Source organism: Cyprinus carpio, chromosome A2, assembly GCF_018340385.1.
Source record: "Cyprinus carpio isolate SPL01 chromosome A2, ASM1834038v1, whole genome shotgun sequence".
NCBI lineage: Eukaryota > Metazoa > Chordata > Actinopteri > Cypriniformes > Cyprinidae > Cyprinus > Cyprinus carpio.
Window position 1 is genome coordinate 21,518,284 of NC_056573.1, and position 18,305 is coordinate 21,536,588.

At 37.0% G+C, this 18,305-nt stretch overlaps 1 protein-coding gene across 3 annotated transcripts in view; it reads left to right on the forward strand.

Annotated features, from left to right (window-relative positions):
- Positions 1–18,305, forward strand: part of LOC109083514 (partitioning defective 3 homolog) — a 90,425-nt gene that overhangs the window by 49,767 nt on the left and 22,353 nt on the right. For 2 of the 3 annotated variants that reach the window (XM_042778417.1, XM_042778421.1), the window contains 10 exons: positions 924–1,112; positions 1,910–2,080; positions 2,577–2,727; positions 7,070–7,253; positions 7,482–7,624; positions 10,173–10,217; positions 11,505–11,735; positions 11,880–12,100; positions 13,379–13,485; positions 14,728–14,958. In XM_042778417.1, coding sequence (XP_042634351.1) covers positions 924–1,112; positions 1,910–2,080; positions 2,577–2,727; positions 7,070–7,253; positions 7,482–7,624; positions 10,173–10,217; positions 11,505–11,735; positions 11,880–12,100; positions 13,379–13,485; positions 14,728–14,958 — 1,673 coding nt within the window. The remainder of the gene's footprint in view (positions 1–923; positions 1,113–1,909; positions 2,081–2,576; positions 2,728–7,069; positions 7,254–7,481; positions 7,625–10,172; positions 10,218–11,504; positions 11,736–11,879; positions 12,101–13,378; positions 13,486–14,727; positions 14,959–18,305) is intronic. The other variant, XM_042778422.1, reaches the window with a different exon arrangement.

The window sequence follows — 18,305 nt, forward strand, 5'->3', positions numbered from 1 at the left end:
TCGGAGGTTGTTACATTAAAGTGAAGGTGATTAAAGCTCAATAAAGATATACTTTATAGAGCAGTCCCTCAGTAGATGGTTGTTAAAGCTGTCTCATCTCTCTCACTCTCTCTTTCCCACACAAACACTCACGCACTGTCAGCCGCTAACATGAGGGAGTCACTGGAGAGGTCAGAAGAGCAGCAGACGTAATGGGTTTATTATCTGTGTGTCTGAATCAGAGAGCAGAGGTTTGGCGGGCATCATTTCTTGTGAAAGCTGCCCTCCCCGCCTCATTTACATGTGCTGAATTTCCTTCAAAAGCAGAGGAAGTGGCAGCTTTGTGTTTCAGGGAAATAGTAATGGACAAAAGAGTGACTTGAATTTTAAACTTCTAGTGCAGAGATTCATAGTGTTTAAAGTCTATTGCCCACTGCAAGATATGAGAAATTAGCTATTCTGTCATGTTTTAAAGGGAAAATTCACCCAAAAATGAATTTTGATTTACTCACCATCATGTCATTCCAAACCTGTATGACTTTGTTTCTTTTGTGGAACACAAAAAGATGATTTTGAGGAATTGCACTGGTGACCCTTTTCAGTTGAGGCTTCCTGAGAATTGCTCCTTTTGTGTTCCATGAAGGATAGAAAGTCATATGGGTTTGGAATGACTTGAGGGTGAGTAAATGTCTTTAAATAGTCTCTGAATGGCTGATTTGTAGTGTGCACTCGGTCTAAGAGTTCACAAACCATAAAAGTGTATTAACATGAAGATATTTTTGTTTTTTTTCAAAGAACCTCTCTCTCCAGGCTGTCCTTGTTCCCCCATTTTCTGTCTAAGTTTGATGAAGATGAAACAGCCATTTAAATGCAAAGATGACCAAGTTTTCTTTCTTTCTATACAGTCGGTAATTACAGTAATGTCCCTGTCTCTGTCTCTGTAGAAGGTAGAAGATGAGGAGTTGGTTTTAACCCCAGATGGGACACGCGAGTTCCTGACGTTGGAAGTGCCTCTGAGTGATTCTGGCTCGGCGGGTTTAGGAGTCAGTGTTAAGGGTAATAGGTCAAAGGAGAGTCACGCTGACCTGGGCATCTTCGTCAAGTCTATTATCAATGGAGGAGCAGCATGCAAGGTTAGAAATGTATACACACAAAAACATTTTTAGCAGATCCAACTGAAATCTGCAGAATTAGTTTCTTGCACTAATTTTTGGGGAAATAAAATAATATTTTAATATATTATTTTTTATAGAATTATTTATTATGATATATTTTTTCCATCATAAAAATACTTATATACATTTGCAAGCTTTCATAAGTTTGAGGTTGTTTTTTTAAAGCAAGTCTCTTATTCCTCAGCAAGGCTGTATTTATTTGATCAAAAATGCTGTAAAATGTTGTGAAATATATCATATATTATTAGAATAAAAAAAAAAGATTTATTTTAATATATTTTAAAATATAATTAATTCCTGTGATGCAAAGCTGAATTTCTTAAGCCATTACTCCGTGTCATGTGATCCTTCAGAAATCATTCTAATATGCAGATTTACGGCTCAACAAACATTTCTTAATTTTATCGATGTTGAAAACAGTTGCCTGATATTCTTGTGGAAACTGCAATTTAATTTCATAATTCCTCGATGAAGAGAGATTTCAAGGGAAGCATTTATTTCAAATAGAAACCTTATAAATGTCTTCACTGTCACTTTCGATCAATTTTACTGCACGCTTGCTGAATAAAAGTATTCTTTAAAAAAATCGTACCCCAAAATATTGAATGATAGTCTTTGTAAATGTTCATGTTTAAAACATTATTATATGAATGATTGACTTGTTAGCAGTCATTGTCTTATAGTTTTTTTATTAGTAACACAGTGTACATATTCAATTTCTTGGATGGTCTTCATAATCTCATTCTCTGGCGTAGGATGGAAGGCTGCGAGTCAACGATCAGCTAATCGCAGTCAATGGGGAGTCGTTGTTAGGGAAGACAAACCAGGACGCCATGGAAACACTGCGCATGTCCATGTCAACGGAGGGCAACAAGCGAGGGATGATTCAGCTGATTGTGGCAAGACGAATCAACAAACGCCTTGAGGTAAAGAGAGAAGAATCGAGCTGAGGAAAGTCTGAAAGCTTTGATCATTGTTCATGTGAAGGTCTAAATAGTGCTTCATGTATTAGTTATGTAGGTGAGTAATAGCTCATCAGTATTTTGGGTTGAAATGAAATGTGCTGTTGCATTCTTAATGAAAATTTTAAACTTGATGTGCTTCAGAATATAAAACTTGCTACATCATGGTCATATTTTGTCATGACACATTTTAATTCCTCTAGTCTTGCCTTGATTTTAAAAACAAACACAATTTAAAAGCTCCACAAGTATCATAACTGCACAAGATTTTCCCATCATGCTGAGTGTTCAGTGTCTGTATTTGAACGAGACAGACCCCACTGGAGCTGATTCTGACCGCTTTGTCACTACAACACAAGCCAAAGTTGAAATAATAGCCGGTTAAATCTCTCAGAAGGTAAATTTAGAGGTTGTGTGATTTGAATTATGATGTTCCTCTTGTTGTTCTGGTTTGTATCAGGGTGATAGCCGATGCAGTCCCCGAGGGTTAGAGCGGACCCTAAGCCCGTCTCCTGATGACCACGAGCGACGGATCTCACACTCGCTATACGGAATCGAGGGCCTTGATGACAACCTGAGGCCACATGCCAACACAAGTCATCATAAAATGAGTGAGTCAGCAACATACCTAAAGGTCTAAATTCGTAATCTCTGTGACTGCCTAAGCTGATTTTGCTGGTTTTAGCCAGTAAAAGCTGGTCTTCCAGCCTGACCGGCTCAAACGTGCCCCAAAGCTTTGACATCAGTATCAGTATCTGTTTTTTTTTTATTATTTTTTTTTTATAGATCAATCATATGCATAACTAAATTGAGAGAAGTACATATAAATATTAAATGTTGCATATTTTATATTTCTGTTTTACTATATATATATATATATATATATATATAAAAAATTAAGAAATGAATTAATGTTTTTATGTAATGTTTATAGATAGATAAATAAATGTATAATTTCTTTAAAATGACACATGTAGGCATGTATATGTCCTTCAGATCAGCTAAAACACATTGGGTTTTGGAGTGTTTTTTATTTTTTCCCTAAGCAGGTAATTATTTACATTATTATATAAGTTAACCATCACCAGATGCGCTCTATGATCACATCTGAATGCAGCATCAGATTTCAAAAGTAGAATTGGCATCTCTGGGCCACAGTGTGTAAGAAACATGTGGTCTAACACAAAACATATGAGTGTTACCCTGGACAAACAGATGCAGAGCCGTGGAGGTTCACTGAGAGCTCTCTGTGTGAGAGAGAGAGCCCAGCCGGAGCTGTTATACTGCCTGTCAACAACTGAATCCACTCATGGGAAATGACAGTAGCAGGGTGCCACACACACAGACGTGCATATGCTTTACTCAATATATATGTAAAGTCATGCTCATACCATACCATCCATTAACACTCACCCAGACAGGCTTTCAGTTGCTCGCTCTCCACAGGCACTCCTGCAGAGTAGGGCTGCCCCCGACTAAAGATATTCCTAGTCGACTAACACTCCTGCATTTTAGCTATTAGTCGAATAATCGTTCATTTATGATATTAATATAAAAACTTGCGTATATACAAGGAAAGGTATAGTCCAAGTTGAAGTTTAACACTTCTATATGACAGAAAATGCTAAAGCATGATATTAGCGCGTTCAAAATGAAAATGAAGCGCTTAAAACAGAATAGTAAAGCGTTTAAAGTATACAGCGCTTACGGACACAAAAATCAGTGGCCAGAACGTTATAGGCTAATTATAACATAAAAACAGCAATCAGACTACCTGTGCGTTTTAATAATTTATTATCAAAAATACAAACTGTAACAGTTACATGTCAAAAAAAAAAAAAACAGTTTTGAATAAAATAAACTAAAATTCGTTCTTTAAAATACATTAAATAAACTTATTAGTAACTTAGGCCTAGTACAAAACAAAAAACAAATAAATACTGTAGGAAAAACGCTGTTTGGTATAAAAATAGTAAAATACAGTGGAAAATTAATATAATTTTATATTGTTCAAAAGGAAAATTAACAAAAACGAACAATTTAATAAATGCACATGGCACATCGCACAACGCCAAAACTTAGAATAAAAAAGGCGGCAAACAAATCAACAGCCTAAGCATTTGATTAAATTGTTTAGAACAACTATATTTAAGACAAAATGTGGAACAAATAATTTAAAGAACACTAATACAAATCAAAAATATCAGAGCAAAGCCGCAAACTGCCATTAAGACGACGGATGAGTCTTGACCTGAAACAACAAATTGCGAACATCAGACTAATTTTTCTTACAGAAGAAAAAAACAACTTCTGCATTATATAAAAACGAATAAATAAAAATTATATGTATTTATTTATTTGTATAGCCTAACCGTTATAAAAATACCCGGGTTTTTTTTTTTATATAGCCGAACAGATAGCAAACGGAAACACTACAAAAAGGAAATTAAGCATTCTTACCTAAGCTTTCAATTCGATATTTTTTTTTTTTTTCATATTATGTGAGAGGAACACCAGCTCGTCCACATTGTTGGGAAGAAGGGAGCTTCTCGACTTGTTCACAATGAAGCCGGCCTTTGAAAAGATGCGCTCTGAAGTGCGCTTTGGTATACCGCGAGGCACGAGATCTCGTTGATCTCTCGTTGCTTTGATGTCATGTCATACATGAATAAATGGTAAATGCAACCACTTGGAGAAATCAGACGTCAGCTTCTTATTCTCTATCACAATTGTGTATTTATTTAGTAACATATTTTATCTGTCATAAGTCTCGTCTCGAGAGTTTAGCTCCGCGCAGCATGTCATCAAAATATAATAATGTTTTTTGTTTGGGAGCTTTTATAAAAATAGAGTTATTATCATTCATTCTAAATGTGACGTATATAGGCTACTGTGGCTACAAATAAACAGAAACAGACTCGACTGAATAAGCAGGCTCATTTTCATAAGCGTTAAAAATAAAAATAAAAAATAGAAATACATTTATTTCTGTGTGATTAATTTTGAGTCCTGATAATTGAATCATTATGATCAATGTATCACTTATAGTAAAACATTGATGCTTTTGAATTTAAATATTTAACAAAGCATGCAAACAAAAGGCCGCTGTTATCGTGTTCGTTTTGTGATCGCGCTAGTTCCAGTGACTTATTTCTCATTAGTTTTCTGATAACTTCTCTTTGTTGATGGGGTTGCATGACGTTGTTCCTGAGAGGCGTGTAAAGGGCGGGTTTTTAGTGAAGCGCAGCGGAGCGTCTGGCCCGACTGTGGAAACGCTGCGCTATTCTGGCCTCGTGCTACTGGTCCGAGGCTATTAGCCCCGCCCGGCCCGTTTTAAGCCCTGGCTCGCACTGGCCCGACAGTGGAAATGCAGCTACTGACTGCGCAGCCCCTGATTGCGTAATTTTTTCACGTGATTTTTTTTGCGACTAACCACCTAATGAAAATGTATTCGACCAAGCCCTCTTCATATCGACTAACGTTTAGTCGACTATTTGGGGGCAGCCCTACTGCAGAGAGATACAAACTCGCTCTTATCAGAATGTGACTGTGTCCATAAATTCAAAGCCCTGTTTTCAAACACGCCTCAGCAAATGTGTTAGTAATGGGGTAATGTTGTTGTTTGTGTGCTGATTGGATTTGGATCTGCTTGAGTGAGGCTCTCTATGAACATACACCAGGTTAATGTCTCATCTTCAGATGCTATGAGGATTTGAATTGGCTTTTGAATAAATTACCTTATTAGGTATTTGTGTGGCGGAGAGAACTAGAATGCGTTAGTCTGGAAGTATAAATCAAATGAATTTTCTCCATAGGTAAATGACCTTAAAAGACAGGGGTACTGTGAGCTGTGAGGTTGTTAATCAATGGTATATTCTTTTGTTAAAGCTATCAGCCCACACTATTTCAACTTATTTTTTAAACAATCATGTTTAACAATGGAATTCCTAATGGAAAAACTACATTACCCATAATTCTGTAAAGAAATCTCCACCAATCGGTGACGAGCAAATTGTTCCAAAAGAACTTAATAGCGCACATATGGTTTTTTTATTTTTCCATCGGTTTTTAATTCAAAATTTTAGTTTTTAATTCAAAGTTTTAGTTTTTAATGCTTTTTGGGTTTGTAGTTCTCTCCCTTGTTAAAGCCGTAAAGTACGCATACTTCTAGCTTTGTCTTTTTTTCCATTCAAATCCAAATTTGTAATGTTATGGATTGATTCATGGCTTATTATACTTTAATGAAAGCTTTTTTAAAATCTCTATTGGGAAAATGAATGGGAAATATAAGATTACAGTGTTTAACGGAAAAAGATACTCATGAACCATTAACAAGCTAAAGAGCGTGAAGAGAATCATTTGGTACCAGTATTTCTTTAAAAAAGCACTTTGTTCCCAACCATAGTGCATTTTGTGATCCTTTACATCCCACGCTGTTTCACTTATTGAAGTATGTACTGGAAAAAAGAAAGTGTTTCTCATGGGCTTTATTTTAGACTAGGGTGGGAATTCTTTGAACTGAGAAAAACACAAACAAGCTAACAGCACTGTTTCTCTATGAACCACATAATTTTTCTCAGTATTTACTGGAAAAAGGGCCAAATTTGTTTGCACAAGATAATATAGAAAAAGCAGCCATGCAAATTGCATACAGAGCAAGCAAGCATGTCCAGATGAGGGGGATTTCACCATGTCTTTAATTTGTAATTCTCTCAATATGCAGAGTATGACACATGATTCACTCGTTTCTCGTGATTCTCTCTGACCTGCTTTGCTCAGAATAAGGTGATTTATTTTTGCATGAACTATACATAACACTGTCATCTTTATTTTTACCATCTGCACATCTTGAAACCCCCACTATGATCAAGATTAGCTGTATTACTTGATTACTTTATAATAATAACATAATTTGATTGTCCCTACACCCTTCCTGCTCTTATCTTATTGTAGATCATTATCAGCTCTCGCCAACGGTCAACATGCCTCAGGATGACACAGTCATAATTGAAGACGACGGGCCACATGTTCTCCCCGCCCAGCTGTCTGACCAATCATCATCCAGTTCTCACGAAGACATGGGTTTCGCTGTAGAGACGCCTCCGCCGCCACTCTGGGACCAAGAACTTCCCAACAGGTAAATAAAAGTGGACAGTTTAAAAAAGTTTTGTAATTTATTTGTTGCAGTATCTATTGTCTTTGTTTCTATTTCGAGCTTCAACTCTCAGACTCTTCTGACGAACTTCCTGCTGTAATTGAGTCCATGGCCTTTTGTTTGTTTGTCAAAGGAGCTTCGGTTATTAGAACAGGGCCGAGGACTGGACACTGTGCTGTGATTTAATCTCTCTCTCTGTCCTTCCCTCAGCTCTTCCAGTGCTAATGATGAGGGGGCGTTCCAGAGGGAAGGCTTTGGCAGGCAAAGCATGTCTGAGAAACGCACTAAGCAGTATGGAGACGCAAGCCAACTTGACATCATCAAGACCCGCAAGTCCAAGAGCATGGACCTAGGTACTCTAAAGATTAATCCTAAATGCAGTGCTTGGTCCTAGATACTCTTAAGATCAACCAAAACACAGTGCTTGGTCTTAGATACTGTGAACAACTATTCAAAATACAGTACTTAGACCTAGATAGTCCAAGGATAAACTTGCTTGGTCCTGTACACTAATGATCAACTTGAAGCACAGTACTTGGTCTTAAATACTGTAAACATCGACCCAAAACACAGTAGTTAGACCTACTGTAGTTACTCTAAAGGTCAGTTTTAAAAATGACATTTAATCAGATTGTAAGAGCAGAGTAAACACAGTAGTTGCACCTAGATACTCTTAAGGTCAGTCCCAATCACTGTGGCTGAATCTATAATGCTTTAAAGGCAAGCCTTTATTACAGTGCTTGGACTAAGATACTGTAAACATCAGTTCCAAACACTGTGCTTGGACCAAAACTCTCCAAAGATCTGCCCCAAATACAGTGATTGTACCTAAATACTCTAAAGGTCAATCTCCAAAACGGGAATTGGACCTTATTACTTAATTTAATTAAAAATCAATTCAAAGCACAGTACTTAGACCCAGATATTATAAAGGTCTTTCCCAAACACATTGCTTTGACTTGTAAAGGGAAATGACAGTAGTACTGTAAAGGTCAATCTCCAAAACGTTAGTTGGACCTAAATACTAGTGGTCGACTCATATTGCTTTTTTGACTGCCGATGCCGATATCTTGGAAGCAGGGGGCCGATATAGTTTTATTTTTTTTTATTAATATTTAAGAAATCTGAAATCATTTGACAACGGATTTAAAAATAAATGTGTAAAATAAACATACTTATACTTTAGATGACTAAGTATTTTTCACAAATAAATATTTAATAAAAATATAATTAAAAAGGAAGTATAGGGAATCATATTTTTCAAATAAAGCCAGGGTAACACTCATTTTACATACAGCACACAGAGAAAATGACATGAATATGACAGTGGGCAAATGCATAAAGCGCAGCATAATTTGAAATCACGAGTTTAAAGTTCAAAGCATTCAATTAACACAGACCGACCGTCACACAGAGAACACACGATCATGCTGGATAAAAATGCACATTTCACAGCTGGATTCAACTAAGTTTGCAAGGTTTGTGAAATTAAATAATCATTAGCCGTTCAAAGATTTGTTTAAATTATATAAATGCGTATTTGCTTAATGCTGACGGCAAACAGAAAGTATTGTAATGTTTGCTTTTCTATTACTAATAATATAAAAGCAATCGTTATAATACTTTCTGTATACATTAATTCCTTTAATCATTCTATCTGATTATTAAACAGACTTTTATCTGTATTAGGCAGAACTGTTGACGACACCAAACAAGAGGGAGAATGTGAGCACTGTATGCTCATGCGCTGCCTTCTCAGCCATCAAAATAAAAGTCCCGCCTCAAACTCATCGGGCAAGCAGAAAAAATTATCGGTCAATGCCGATATTTGAAAAATGCCAAATATCGGATGATATATCGGCCTTGGCGATATATCGGTCAACCACTACTAAACACTCCAAAAGTCAAACTTAAAAACATGTGATTGGGCCTAATTACTCTAAATATAAACTTGAAGCACATTACTTAGATTCAGATACTCTAAAGTTCCATCTCAAACACAGTAATTGGACCTAAATACTCTAAAGATCAGACCCAAACACAGTGCTTGGGCCTAGATGCTCTAAAGGTCAGTCCCAGTAAATAAATTCCCACCCCGAAATCTAATCCATTGCTCAAATTACTTTCCTCTCTTTATAAGAGCACTTCTCAGAATGCCTCTCATTCTGGGCATCACCATTCACCACTCCACCGTCACTAAGTCTGCACTGGTCTCCCTTGTGCATGTGCTTTCTAATCTGAACACTGTTTCCACTCATGCAGTTCTGCTGGATGTTCCTCACTTACCACTTTACCACTGAAATGGTGCCAGAGTGCAGACAAGGGATCCTGCAGAACCTTCTGCAGATCTGCTCATTGTTTCCACTGACTCTACAGTAGAGCCAAACAACAATGTATTTGTTTTATTTGGAGTCTTTTATTCATGTGGGCCTTCACCGTTTCTTTGCATATTATTTAATTTGATAGTTTCCGGGATTTCTAGACCAATGCTGAATGGTTTTGTTGTAGGTAATTTTTCTAGATATAGTTAACACTATCTAAATATCTAGCTTGAATTGTTTTAAAAACTTTGTATCAATTACATTTTTATAATTTCGATTTCTGATGTGAGTGATTCCTGCTTTTGAGATCAGCAAGGTAAAGGGGATGAAGTATGAATCACATTTTTCCCAACGTGGAATGAGGTCAGTTTGGGCACCTGCATGGTCTCAGTGGAAAAGTGATAACTCTGAATCAGCAGAATCACTGTGGAAACACACTGTTTTGTTAATGAGCACTGACTAATTGTTTCTGTCATCTGGTTTGTTGATGGTGAAACGTGCCTGGTTGCTTGCTGCATGTTGAATGGTCATACTAACCGTCCTGTCCATGTATGTGTATGTCTGTGTGCCCTTCACACAGTGGCTGATGAGATTAACCTCACACACTACACAGAAAACTACCCAGGTAAGCATGACCACTCCTGCACTTCTGTTCCTGCACACACACTCACTTCTAATGCACACTGCAGGATTATTAAATAACTGCCTGTTTTTCTTCTATGTTGAGATAATTTTTTCCTACTGTTTCATCGTTGTTTACTTTCCTAGGCCCGTTTGACACCACTCTCATAAACTCATTAAAAACTCTCAAACGCTCATAAAAATTTCGCCACCTATAAAAACAGGTTACAGCATTCATACTCTGAATGCAGAAATCACTTGTGTATTTTATTGATATTTATGTAAATATTGATGTTTTTGAATATTGATGTTCTATTTTGCTCATAAAGGCTTCATTTTATTTTTGATCAAAAACACATTAAAAATGGTAGTATTGTGAAATGTTATTACCTTTTAAAAAAATTTTTTTTTTTCTATTTTAAAATGTTTTTTAAAATATACTGTATCCCTGTGGTGGCAAAGTGAAATTTTCAGCAGCCTTTACTCCAGGTTTTAGTGTAACATGATCCTTCTATATTCATTCTAATATGCTTTGAAAGCATTCTAATGGTGCTTAAGAAACATTTCTTATTATCAATGTTGAAAACAGTTGCTAATTGATATCTTTGCTTTGAGGATTCTTTGTTGAATATAAAGTTCAAAGAATAACATTTTATTTGAAATGGAAATTTTTGTAACATTATAAATGTTTCAATCTTTCAATCAATTTAATGTATCCTTGTTTAATGAAAGTATTAATTTATTTAAAAAAAAATGCACTGACCCCACACTTTATTTTCATCTTTGCATATATACATATATATTTTCTTTACATTTATTATTGTATTTTTGTATATTTTTTCATGGAGGTTGAACAGGTTGTAATGGTGTTGTAAAGCATTTTGTTCTGAAAATCCATTTTATTGTAATATTGCAGTATTACAAGCACACAACTTTATTATATTTAAAAATAGCAGGGGAGGTCGGACAGGTTTCAATAAGGCAGTGCTGTGAGATGAAGATAAATTCATGCAATCTTTCCTGGCTTCCACTTACATTAATTTATCTTCATCACGTAATACAGAAACGGCTCTTCACGCCTTCATGGCTGACTACATACGATAGCAGCTCATGTGTGCACACAAACACACACACACACACACACACACACACACACACACACACACTCCACATAATGTTCAGATTAATGTAGCAGCTTTTATCAGGGTTACGGTTGAGATTTGTGGCGGACAGACTGCACGCATAACTAGTTGATTGTGCTTTGTGGTTTAACTAGCGAACTCTTCCTCAGGCTCTTCCTCACATGATGTTGGCCCGTCTCTCGGCCTAAAGAAGTCCAGCTCTCTGGAAAGTTTACAGACTGCCGTCGCTGAGGTGACTCTCAACGGCGACATGCCTTTTCACCGGCCACGCCCACGCATCATACGGGGGCGGGGCTGCAACGAGAGCTTCCGAGCCGCAATTGACAAATCGTACGACAGGCCAGCAGCAAATGAGGATGAAGAGGAGTGCATGGACACATGTATGGCTGCTCCTGATTTAATCAGTGAACGCACTAAAATTTGTCAAATGTTGAGATAAAGACTGTTAATTTGATTAAGCGGTATTAATTTAGTTGATTATGACAGATAATAACAGCATTCCCTCTGTTTTTATTTTCCTGTAGTGGAGGAGGACAACGAAGGAAGCTCTCGATCAGGGCGGGATTCCGTTTCCACGGTAGCTGATCTCACTCCGCTTCCCGTCACCGAGCAACAGCTTATCAATGGCAATCAGCCTCAAAACGACAAGAAGAAAGAAAAAGGGGGGAAGGACAAAAAGAAGCCAGAGAAAGAGAAGGGTAAAACAAAGAAAGGAATGCTCAAGGGTCTTGGAGAGATGTTCAGGTAATTAAAAGCAGATCTGAACAGCTTTTTGTGTCAGATTAAAGAGACTAAGAATAATGAAGATAAGAGCACTGATGAGCCCAGAGCACTTTTCTTCATGTCCTTAATTACTTCAAAATCCAACAATAGAATAAAGAGCCTAGTGAGCTATCCACCAATGCATCATAGGCATGATCCCGACTCATAGACTTTGCCAACAATAGGCAGAACACAAAATAGGTGAAAGATGTGAGTGAAGAAAATTGAGTGGTCTTTGCACATGCAAATCTTGCTAACGCATTGCTAAGGTGGTTGGTTGTAGGGCTGGTGCTGTGCTGTTGCAAAGGTGTAATGTACAGTAGACAACAGTGCATCTCACAAGTATTCAGACTTCCTGTACTAATATTAAAAAATAATGGGATTGAAATCTAATCATTAATATTGATAGGCTGTGAGTTTGTGTGCTCTGTGGAGTGACAGAATGTTCCTGAGCTCTAGGCAGAATGGACAATCACATCCAAGACACAGAGGAAAAGTTCGAGTTTCCATGAAGTTTAGTAGAGAGATACGAGAAGACCGGAGGGGAGAGAAAGCAAGAACGCGGCTCATTTGAAGGTTTTTGAATCTGTCAGCAATAGATAAATCATTTTTGAAAACGTCGAATATTTTAGACCGCTTCTGGGGCAGTGGAGTGTTTTAATGGCTGTCATCTGCCTCACTGAGCCAAAGATACCTGCTACATATTAATGAGCACTCTACATATTAATGAGCTCCGTCGAAAATCAGAACTCATAGGCATACAAAGGTATTGAAACTCCTTTCAGCTTTCTCACACACACTTCAGTCCTCGCACGTCAGCGGAATATTAATGAATCGATATGCTTGATAAAACAAAGATTTGCAGAGAAGAAAAGATTTTTCGCGCTCACTGCTTTGCAGAGTTGCAAAACAGTGATTAGTTTGTTAAATGAATTAGAATAGATGGATTAAGAGCTTTAATGTTGGTTTAATTAGAGCAGACAGGTTTAAGAGCTTTTTTTCAGAAGCAAAATGCCCATTTAAAATAAAGGGACACGTGACTAGTGTTTTGAACCAAATAGCTTTTGAATGCAACTTCCAAAAAATATATTTATATTTTTTTTATTGTTTTTGAGTGTTTGAGTTGTTGTTGAAACAGTTAATTGAGAAGAATGTGCTGTCATACACACCATCATCTTGTGACATGCATTTGTGTGTGTGTGTGTGTGTGTGTGTGTGTGTGTGTGTGTGTGTGTGTGTGTGTGTGTGTGTGTGTGTTGAATTCGGGAAGTACCGTAAGGATGAGCGTATGGATGGTCCAAAGTGGAAGGCAGAGGAAACTCATGCATCGGAGGAAGAGACGCGCAGAATGAGACAAGAACAAGAGAGGTGTACACACACACACATACAGAGCCAGAGCTAATCTTGACTATCATCAGCCTCTAATTAGAGGCATTTACTGACATTTTACCTGCCAGCCGTACCAGCTTCCTCAGTGATTGTTTCAGTCCTGTTGTTTGTGTCATCATTGTTTTGTTAAAGCATTATGATGCTTTCATATTTTGTGCGTGTTTGCATACTAATCGTTTAGCTAAAGCCTAATATGTTTAAGTCATTTAAGTTCGTCATGTGAATGTTCACCTGCAGGTGTGTGTGTGTACATGTTGTTTTATTAATAATGCCATGTAAACCCCCTCCCGTTTTTCCTTCTGTCCTGTGAGACCCTGCTGAGAAATCCCCACTCTTTCGATCTCTTTCTTAATCTCTGTCTCTCTCGTATGCACTCATTTATCATCTTGCCTTTGACAGGGGTGAGAAATGTATTTGAGTAAGTTTTTTTAGGTCCTTTGTGAAGAAACTCCTGAATTTAGGTTTAAAGAGAGAATTCACAAAAAAAAAAATTTTCATTTCCAGACCTGTGCGACTGACTTCTATGGAACACAAAAAATACAATGACAAAATCAATGGGGTCTAAAACAACATTATGCCCCTCTGACACAAAAAAAAAAATCTAAATATCTTTCCCTTATTTTCTTTGTTATTTATTTAATATACATGTATGCATATTTATATAAAAATATGTTTTGGTAAATTAACATGGAATATATTTTTGCGTGCAGGGTTCCCAAAGCATCAGTATACACAAAAAATGAAATAAATAAGTGACAAAAACGAAATAAATAAGATGTTAGAAATAATAGTAAAAATGATGTAATATTAATAACATTAACTTTAGAATTAACATTATTATTTAATATACATATATGCATATTTATATATACATATGTTAAGTTATATTGTATATATTATTGCATACTGTGTTGCCAAAGCATCAATAAAAAAAAATACAAAAATACCAATAAAAATATATTATTATATTATAATATAATTATACATTATAACAAGCAGGTGTTTAGGTTAATGCCAAATTGAACTAAACTGATCTTCATTAAATTTTACTGGAATAAATAATGTTTTCCATGCCAGACATCAAGACATTTCTTCATTTTTAGTATTTTGTTCATCCTGATCTGTCCATTATTACTTGTTTTTCTGATGTTTTTTAACTCATTTATCTTTTTTTTTAATCTGTGTGTTTTTTCATTCTTTTTTTAACTTGTGTCTATGTAGGATCCAGGCTAAAACGCGAGAGATTCGTCAGCGTCAGGCCAGAGAGAGAGACTATGCTGAGATCCAGGACTTCAGTCGGTCCACCCTGACCTCACTTCCTCCTGAGGAGCCCCCGTACGCTGGCATCGGCTTGCTGGAACACGGCGGGTACCATCGGATCCACACGCCTCCGGACTCACCATACACACATAAACAGAACGCCCACAACGGACACCCCTCTACATCAGACAGGTATTAACTGTAACGGCAGTCGTTTCTAAATATCATAGTCCTTCCACCTCCTGAGCTATTAATGGGTTAACCTTCAATTTTGAAGTCAAGATGCTCTTCTAAACACTCTGCTTGAGTTGTATAAAGCATTGAAAGCATTCTCGTGTGGTTTCATAAAACACAGTTTGTGAGAATGTTTTGTTTGGGCTGTGTCAGAGTTGCATGTTTTCTTGAGACTGAAACAAACACAGGCAGAGAAAGACCGGAAGGCCACTTCCTGCAAGAACCCTCAGGGCACAGGAAATGGGTGTCATTCCAGTGATATGCAGAGAATGGAACTCTGGGAATTCTCCTTACGTATCTGCATGGGAAGTGCATCTTAAAGAGGGCACAATGTGTGGGTGGGTGTGTTTTTATGGGCTTTAGAGGGAAACACTGTAGGAGTGTGTGTGTGTGATACAAACAGTATAGCATAGTGATCTTATAGCTTCCTGTTTTCTGAGTTTCGGCCAATCAGCTTTATTGCAAGCTGTCAGATCATATTAGTTGAGACCAAGTAGCTAAAACAGCTGTGGACGTGGCAGTCTAAAACGCCCTTTTCCGATGCCTGATGTGATGTTTTAGGATATTTAGACTGATTGAAGTTATGTCATTTTATCAGGATGATGTTGACACTTTAACAGGAAGTCATACTTTAGTGTCTTTAAAATGGCAGGAAAATAACATTATCTTAACTTTTAAGGAGCAAATCCTCTTCAACTGATAAAAGCGAAGTGTCTTTAAAATTTCCTTTAATAGTAATCTTTTAATAATCCTTTAATTAATCACCCTAATTTAGCCAGAGAGAATGTTCTCACAGTTAAGTGTGGCATCTTAAGTTGGGTTGTTGAACAGAGCATAATGTTTCTTGTTTCTTATTCAGATTTAGTTTTTTAAATCAGCATTGTGCACACAAATGTAAGCATTTTTTAATTTTAATTAAAAGATTTTTGACACATATCTAAAACTTTTTTTTACTAGTTAAGTTTTTTCTTATTCTTGTTTTCACTTGGCCCCAAATTAGAGCAGACACATTCACAAAACAGTCATATTTTGGCAAGTTGAATTCCAAGTCCACTTGAAATGCACAGCTGGGTCCAGAACATGAGCAATCTAGAGCCATCAGTTAGTCTCTGAACGCTCAGAACTATTCCTGCCATCGGTTGTGAAAGAGATTATAGTGGAAATCCAACAATAATAGAGTCATTTTTACAATGTCACTGCTTTAGCTGGGCACACACTTATACACACAAACACACACAGTATCTGACCCAGAAATCAGAGTGTTTTAGCATTCTGGCTGTGAGCTGCAGTATGGTTAAAGTCCTTCAGTGCAGAATGTCTAAGTATATATCTGTATAATATATGTTCAGTCAGCAGAACTACTTTTTGAAGCCTGATAAAAAGGGCTTATACACACACAAACACACACAAACCCAGTTCAAGTCCAGCTGAGGTATGATGATGATATTAAGATGTGAAGTAAGGAGTCTTAAGAGAGATGTTTGTGCATAGTGAAGGTTTCTCTCTCTCTTTATATATGTGTACTGTATATATGAATGTGTGTGTATATTGATGTTTTTGCAGTAATGTCTGGTATTTATTTATTTATTTACAGGGGTCTCTGTCCACCCACCAGGCTAGCTGTAGCTTTGTTAGAACGTGTGTTTGTGATCTTTGAGCGTGTAATCTGTTTAATCTGTGTTCTTGAGATCTGTTGATATGTTTTTTTTTTTCTTGAATTGCTCAGAGTATATCTTTGTTAATGGAAGGATCAGAGAAATGTAATAGATCAGAGAAAAAAGAGAGGTGTGTGAGAGAGAGAGAGAGAGAGAGAGAGAGAGAGAGAGAGACGGGCAGTTTATATGAATTAAACTCAATCTCTCTTCTTCATTTCCACTCATGACCCCTCCTCTCTGAGCTGGGATTTGATTCTCTCAGGTTTTATTAAATTGACTGCTTAGATTTGAGTCAGAGAGCGACAACGTGCACACATGCACCGTTTCTGCATGTTTTTTTCTCTTTGTCGTTAATATGAGTGATATCTGAGCCCTTCCTGTTCACATTGGATCTGATGACTATGGGGCCGTGTCTCTGGTCTCCCACTGCAGCAATGGAGCCCCTGTGTAATCAACATTCCTCCTTCCTCCTGACAAACTTTAGTTGTGTCGTGTGTGTGTGTGTGTATGTGCACACTCTTGCTGAGTTGACTATGAGCCCTGTAGGGAATTTTAAAGAATGAACATTGCAGAGGCCAATTAAAGCAGCCAAACGCACACAGAGGGTAAACATCTGACTAATCCCACAGCATTCATGCTGAGAGCTCACACACACATGCATACACACACAAGTTTAAGCTCATTATCAGCATTCCCTGGCACGCTGCGTGGAAAAAAAGCATGGATTAAGAAAAACCAAAGCGTCAGAAACAAACTCGCATCTTACAGATGGATAAAGAGAGTGTGACACCACTGCTAATTAAAAGAAATAAATGAGTAAAGAGGAAAGCAAAGAGCAGTAGCAGAATTCAGATGTGCCACTGTAAGGAAAAGGACCGTCTCTGTGGTTTGGAAAATAGATTGATTTCAGTTACAAGCGACATATTGTATACTTTTGATATGTATTTAGTTTTATCTCATGTTGTGTGATAATGTCTTCCAATGAAATCACTCTGAGTTTAGTTTAACAGAACCATTGTTGTTTCCCCTCTGATCTGTAGCTGCTTGTGTTGAGAAAACTTTAAGACCTTTCGCTTTTGTTTGACTTTTAATTGGCTGTTCTCCATGTGTTGGTCTAGTTCAGTGTAGTCCACACAAAAATTCAAATTTCGTCGGCATTTGCTCACTCTCATGTCATTTTGAATTCGTATGAGTTTCTTCCTTTTTGGAACATGAAAGTTGGTATTTTGAAGAATCTTGTAAACCAAACCGTGTTGGAGTCCAGTAAACACTGACTGAGCAAATAAAGGATGACAGAATTTCATTTTTGAGTAAAAATATTTCTATAATTGGGCATCTGGATCTGAATAACAGTATAGAATAGAGTACAGAAAGTATTAGCTAAATTGGTTTATCATGCATTTTCAGGCAAAAATAGACAAACTCTACTGTGAAACAGGCTTAAGTTTGAATACTTGCTCTGGGTGGAGCTTGTATTACGAACTTTAAAATTCGTAATACTTTCTTGATGCTATACACGTCTTTCAGGTTTATATTGGAAGTTATTTTATCCATTATCATAACACATCTGATATTCCAGACCCTGCGGCTCATCCACACACTGCACACATGGTTTGTTTTGGAAGGATCCACTGAGGGGTCAGGGTGTTT